Source organism: Fukomys damarensis, unplaced genomic scaffold (assembly GCF_012274545.1).
Source record: "Fukomys damarensis isolate Sample0158 unplaced genomic scaffold, DMR_v1.0_HiC HiC_scaffold_28, whole genome shotgun sequence".
In the NCBI taxonomy this organism is placed as follows: Eukaryota; Metazoa; Chordata; class Mammalia; order Rodentia; family Bathyergidae; genus Fukomys; species Fukomys damarensis.
Window position 1 is genome coordinate 41,496,150 of NW_022900940.1, and position 6,781 is coordinate 41,502,930.

The window sequence follows — 6,781 nt, forward strand, 5'->3', positions numbered from 1 at the left end:
GGGCCCCGCAGCCTAGCCGCACCTGCTGGCCGGGACAAAGGCGCGCCAGGGCCCGGAAGCTCCGCGCCCCTTCCCGCTGGTCGAGGGACAGCTTCAAAGCTGTCAACGTTCCCCTCAGTCCCCGTACCAGTGACAGGTCAGGAAAGTCCTCTTTTTCTTTCGCAACATGGGGCCTCCTTATTCTGTTCTTGTTTCTTGACGGTTCGACAAACTCCTAAGAAATTTTTCTTTCCTTGTGATTTGTTCAAACCGAATGTTTTTCCGTCCGATTTATATTCAGAATAGACGAGATATTTCAGTTTTTCGTCTGCACTACTACAAAGAATTGGGGATTTAAAAACTGCTCTTTGGTTATAAAGTATTTTTCATTTCTTAAAAAGTTTCTTGAGGCAGTTTTGTCGTATACGAAAGTAATTTTGATTTAAGGGGGAAGAAGGTGGCAAAAATATAAAAGTCGTGAGAAATAAATGACAGAGTAGAAATTTTTACAATAATATAGTAGCATATGTTGAAGTAAAACATTTTAACTTCAACTTTTCAAAAATGATTTTAGGGCCAGGAATTGAGCTCAGTCATTCTGCCGCCTGCCTCGCAAGCGCAAGGACCCAAGTTCGAACTCTGGTAACACACACAAAAAAATATTTTAGTGGTTTTCCCTCCGCCCCGTTTAGTAGTACATTTTTCTCCAAATGTGTTTCGGAAGCAATTTGGACTTAATACAAATATTGAAGAGAAATGTAGTTTTTGCTTTGGGAATTGTTAACCATTTGATCATAGTTTAAATCTTAAGATCCAAAACCGAAGATTGGAAAGTATGTTTTTTGTTTGTTTGTTTTTTGGTGCCAGGGATCGAATTCGGGCCCTTGCGCTTGTGAGACAGGTGGTAGAACTAGGGGAAAATATATTTTGAAGCTGTATTTAAGGTTAAAACGGTAGCAAATGTGTGTGGGTCGATAGAAGGGCCTTCACCACTTTGTTGGGATTTAATAGTACACATAATACCTCAAATAATTCTTTACCAAAACCCACAGTGTAATAAATTATATTTATGTGTGTGATAAATTGTTATCAAGCCATTAAACATAAGGAAGAATATTGACAGGAGAATTTTTTCTTAGTTAAAACAGTATACAAAATAGTGTATATGATTTGTTCACATTTATTTAAGAAAGTAGGTAATTAAGGTATGAATAGGAAAAACTGAACTGAAATGATAAAGGGGATCATAGGATATAGGATTACTATGTAAGTGTCCTGTTTGTATGTTTGCCTTTGAGTCTTCTGTTTTCCAAGATTTTTATTTTAAGCATGTGTTACAGTACTGAATTATCCTTGGAAATAAAAGAGAATGCTATAAATTTATATGTTGTCAAAATGTACAATTTGGGTATGAGTCAGTATTCTCCCAGTTACACATTAGTATGTGTTCTTTACTGCTCCTTGTAAATTGTCGTTGGTTATCAGACTTTTGGACTTGTGACTTACACCTGGAATTGAATTACAAAATCTGTTTCTTTGCTTTCTTCCCCACCCCCGCCCTCAGTACTGGTGATTGAGCTCAGAATCTTCACACTGAGTCACATCACCAGGCATTTTTAATTTTTTGAGACAGCGTCTTAAGATGCCCAGGCCAGGGGCTGGGGATTTAGCTCAGCGGTTCGGTGGCCTGCCTTGCGAGCGCAAGGACCCGAGTTCAATCTCCGGTACCAAGAAACAAAACAAAACAAAACAAAAACAAACAAACAAAAAGATGCCCAGGCCAGGCTCAAATTTGCATTCCACTTGCCTCAGCCTCCCAGAGTGCTGGGACAACAGGTAGGCGCTACAGAGCCAGGCCATTGCTCTCCTCCTTGTGATAAAAGAATTATTGAAGGGATTTAAACTCGGGATCTTTCACACCTCCAAGGCAGGTGGCAGAACCATTGAGCTAAGTCCCCGGCCTGGGATGCCTTTTTAAACTACACACGTCAACACTGACATTTATTTTAAAAGTCTCACTTAACTGCAATTTCATTATGTTTATTAAAAAAATTAATTGAGCATCCAGCCTGTATCCAATATTGTTTTATAGGACAAGGCCACAAAAAAATGAAGACTTCTTGTGCACAGGGATCATATAGTCCTAGAGTTGTGCTTTGAAGTTTCAAAGTGATTTCTTGTATATTGTCTCTTCTCACTGTCAAAACAATCCAAAAGGATATGTGTACACTTTCTTGTTCTCAATTTAGAAATGAAACAGACCCTAGGGGGTGTAACTCAGCAGGATGAGAGAGGTGAAAGATTCAGAGCTCCTAATCTTCTGACCTCAGCACATTCCCTTTATTGCCAAATTTGCAAATTACATATTAAAATGTATTCTTTGGATTTAATTTTTTTTCCAGCTTTAATTGAGTTTATTGGTACATTTTAGGGATACAGTAGAGTTACATTCATTGTTGGGAATTTGTACCTCTATATGACATGTCTTGGTGGACTCAAATTTTTTGATAATTCTTACATTTCATCTTTTTCTAATCTTAAAGCAAATTAATGTTTCCAGTAGTTTCGGATAGTGTGTCATCTAAACAACATACTTATACTGGTGATTTACTTTTTTTTTGTCATTTGATTTTCAGTGGATTATTTATAAAAATAATTTTGAACTACCAAAATAGTGGCAGGCTTTTTTAAGAAACCTCACAAAACTTATATGTGATGTCTTCCCAATACAAATAGGAAAGAAATGTTGTCTTTTTCTGAATTATGGGAGGGGAGGGGTTTTCCAGGCTCTGCTCATATGAGCCATTCTTGGTTTGTTCCAGCCTTGCTAATGCTTGGTGTCACATGTGAGCCTCACACATGTGTTCACTCTCCTTTTCAGCTCTGTGATTGAACTCTGCTCTTATTGACTAGGAGGCATTTGGGCAGGCATGCTTCATTCCTGGAATTGACAGTCATCCCATGTGAGTAAAGGGGAACCTCAGTGTGACATCTTTAAGTGTATGAAAGCATTTGGTTTTAAAATGGAGTGGGCATGGTTGATGGCACATGCCTGTAATTTCAGAACTTGGGAGGTTGAGGCAGGAGGATTTCCCCAAGTTTGGGACCAGCCTGGGCTACATAGTGAGTTCAAGGCCACCCTGAACTACATGGCGAGACACTGTCACAAAAATAAATAAAATAGAGGAAATGTCTGGTACTGTTAGTACCTGAGCCTCTGCCCCAGTTTGGTAGGCATGAAGGAACGGATACACCTGTTTTCTGTATTTTTCATATCTTTCTGAGCAGTTTGAATGTTTTCTATCTGTGCTCATTTTTACTTCTTTTGACTCTTCTTTTCGATTTCCGTTTTTTTCTGCCTTCTCTTTCAGTTTTGAATATACTAACACTGAATAAGCCCTTCTAAAGTCCTGCCTTCTCTCACTGGCTTCATTGGCATTCAGTCATAATGAGGAGACTGGCTTTTCGAGGCGCTGGTTGTGCTCTGGTAAAGCTGGTAAATTACTGATTATCTACACCCTTTCCCTTTTCTGTCATTCCTTGCCTTCTCCCTTCCATCTCTTAAATTTTTATTATCCTCTCCATAAAAGGTCCTTCCTGTGTTCATCAAATTCACCTGTGTCCTTGTTTTAGCTTGTTTACAATGGATTGGTCCTTAATTCCTTTAACTTGAATTTTGGCCAATTTGTTAGCTGAACAAATAGTGACAAACTGGGCTATCCTTATTTTAAGCTTTTGGAAGCTTTTAGCCACCTTCACACTGATGTATTACAGCAAACCAAAGCCTAAAGGGGCATCATGATGGTAGATTAGTCTTTTAAACACCCTGTAGACTTTATTTGGAAGATAGATGAGATTCCTCTTACTTCTTAGTTGCTTACCAGGATTTTTTTTTTTTTTTTTTTTTTTTTTTTTATTGCTCCTGTTTTCTGTTTCCTGGAGATCCCCAGTTTTTCTCCTAGCACTATTGGCAGCCAATATTCTACTATTCTTACTCAGTTTTAGTTTCCTGAAAATGAATGTTGATGGCTGAAACTGAAATCCATTTTTTTGTCTAGCTTTAGAAAAAGAATTTTGAAATCAAAATATATTTTTCAGTATTGCTATTGTGTTGCATAAGCCTTGTAGACTTGTTTTTCTTGGTATGGGGGATCAAACTCAGGATCTTACACTTGCCAGGCAGGTGCAGCGGCCACTGAGCTACATCCCCAGCTTATTGCAGACTTTTTGAGTGTATAGCATTTCTCTTTAACTGTAGCAGATGATTTCAGTTGTTCTATTTTTTTTAAGTTATAGTCAAATGCATATATTTATAAAATTGTGCTAAGATTAGTTTCTTAGCAACCAGCCTAAAACTGCTACAAAACAAAACAAAAACAGGTATTTTTATGTTTCTGAACACCCAAGCAGAAACTAAATGGTTCCTTATGAGGTGAGGCATATCATCTAGTTCAGTGGTGGTGAACACGGAAGAAGGCTGTTTGTATCATTGAACACTGAAGGGTTTTACCATCACTGATCTAGTCAGACTTAAAGTTATGATTTTAAAATTTGCAGGTATAGGGACTAGGGATTTAGCTCAGTGGCATGGTGCCTGCCTGTAAGCACAAGGTCCCGAGTTTGATCCCTGGTACCAGAAAAAAAGTTTTTTTGGCAGGTATAGAGCATATCATACAACTGCAAAGGAGGTAGTCTGAATTAATAGACGTTTCAAAGCACTATTTTCCTATTTCTGTCTATGACAAGTTATGATAAGTGTTTTGTAGGTATATCTTGTGGCTCTTGCTTTAATGAGTGTGGAAACTTCATTTTCAAGATGTTCATTTTAAGGATGAATCTAGGGGGATTTAGCTCAGTGGTTCTGCTGCCTGCCTTGAAAGCACAAGAACCCATGTTCAATCCCCAGTACCAAAAAAACCCAAAACTTAAGGATAAATCTAAAATGCTAAAAATAACTTTCTAGTATTTTTCTGCTTTTTTTTCCCCACTGCTTAAATGCCTTAGGCACTACTTCCTGGTCTTTTCCACATCCTGGCCTACTTGGAAAATGATCATAATTGTAAAGCACACGGGAAAGCAGATGAGGCTGCTGACAGCAGCGTTTTTTGGAGCCTCTATCTCTGAGGGCTGCATGGTTGCCTCAGGGACTTAGGGATCAATACCTCCAGGATACTATTGTATTACTATACTTGGTTTGGGAAATGCCAATCCAGGGTAATAAGGAGCCCAAAAGTGGTTAAGTCATCAAAATTGAAAATAAAGCAAACCTACAGCCAGTTACACTCCTTTGCAACAGTTAAAATATCCTCCTGAGTCAAGGAGACAGTTTGGTGACAGTGACCAATTGAAGGCTTGGTGGTAGAGTTGGAATTTAAATATAACAGTGAGGCTAATTATTTCTTATAGAAGAAGTTGGATTCCATGGGTTCCAAGAGAAGAAGAGCTACCTCTCCATCTAGCAGTGTCAGTGGGGACTTTGATGACGGACACCATTCTGTGCCCACGCCAGGCCCAAGCAGGAAAAGGAGGAGATTGTCCAATCTTCCAACAGTAGATCCTGTGAGTCATTCAGTTTCTGACTGCTTTCCCCACGATTTCCCTACCCTTCCTTTTATGGTGAAGTGTTTGAAATACAAGGTTTCTTCACTTCTTTTTTCCAATTAACTTTTTTCTTGGGAAAAGTATGTATTTGGTTGAAAGTCTTAGAACATAATTTAATATTATAAAACAATAAAGAGTATCAATATTTCATGACAGAGATGGGGATGTAGGCAGTGTTAGGAATTTAGATTTTTATTTTCTGTGTAGTGAAAACCCCTTTATTGGATGATTTTAAGCAAGAGAATAATATGAACAGATTTAATTTTTTTAACAGGTTTAATTTAAAAGAAAAAATCAGGCCAGGGATTTAGCTCAGTGGCACTGTGCCTGTTTCACAAGTGCAAGGTCCTGAGTTTGATCCCTGGTACCAAAATAAATAAATAAAATCACCAGTAGCATATATCTGATTAAAGGTACCAAAAAAATCAATTAGATTATTTTGATGGACAGATACAGTGTTATTTCAGACTTGAATTCTCATCTGGTAATTTGGGGATTCATCCTTTTCCTTCTCTATTTGCCTTTTGCCATTCAAAAAGATTAATTTTAGTATATGTGCTGCTGAAGCGAGCATTCAGAAAGATTAATTTTAATTTTAGAGTAGTCTGTAATCCTTATGCCTACACTGGTTTTCTATTTACTTTTTTTGGTGACTTTTCTTCTCTTATGTGTAGATTGCTGTGTGCCATGAACTCTATAACACCATCCGAGACTATAAGGATGAACAAGGCAGACTTCTTTGTGAACTCTTCATTAGGGCACCAAAGCGAAGGTGAGTTAGAAATACATCAGTACAGTAGGAGGATTTGTATAAAGTAATTTTAATTCAGTTTTTTTGGAAGGAACGGCCTAAATCATCCTAGGGTCCAACTTTAATCTTTGTTGTGAAGATACAGTAGAGCTTTTCCAAAAAAATTTTAATATTTCTAAAAATATGATTAAAAAATGAGATTTATAGTCTTAACCATTTTTAAGTATACAATTCAGTGTTATGTTTATTAACATTGTCATGCAACAGCCTTCAGAACTTCCATGTTACAAAATTGAAACTTTGTTAAACAATAAACAATCATACATTTTCCCTTCCTTCTGGCCCCTGGCAAATGCCATTCTGTTTTATGTCTATGAATTTGGCTACTTTTGATACCTCAATTATATAGAATTACACAACATTTGTCTTTTTTTTTTTTTTTTTTTTTTA

At 37.4% G+C, this 6,781-nt stretch overlaps 1 protein-coding gene across 20 annotated transcripts in view; it reads left to right on the plus strand.

The window, feature by feature from the left end:
* Window positions 1–10: 10 nt before the first annotated feature.
* The window catches only part of Pbrm1 (polybromo 1), a 125,542-nt gene continuing 118,771 nt past the window's right edge, over window positions 11–6,781 (plus strand). For 9 of the 20 annotated variants that reach the window (XM_033756900.1, XM_033756909.1, XM_033756913.1 and 6 more), the window contains exons 1-5: window positions 11–136; window positions 2,861–2,942; window positions 3,351–3,475; window positions 5,386–5,538; window positions 6,255–6,352. In XM_033756900.1, coding sequence (XP_033612791.1) covers window positions 3,428–3,475; window positions 5,386–5,538; window positions 6,255–6,352 — 299 coding nt within the window. In that variant the 5' untranslated portion in view covers window positions 11–136; window positions 2,861–2,942; window positions 3,351–3,427. The remainder of the gene's footprint in view (window positions 137–2,860; window positions 2,943–3,350; window positions 3,476–5,385; window positions 5,539–6,254; window positions 6,353–6,781) is intronic. The other 11 variants (XM_033756902.1, XM_033756910.1, XM_033756914.1 and 8 more) reach the window with 6 other exon arrangements.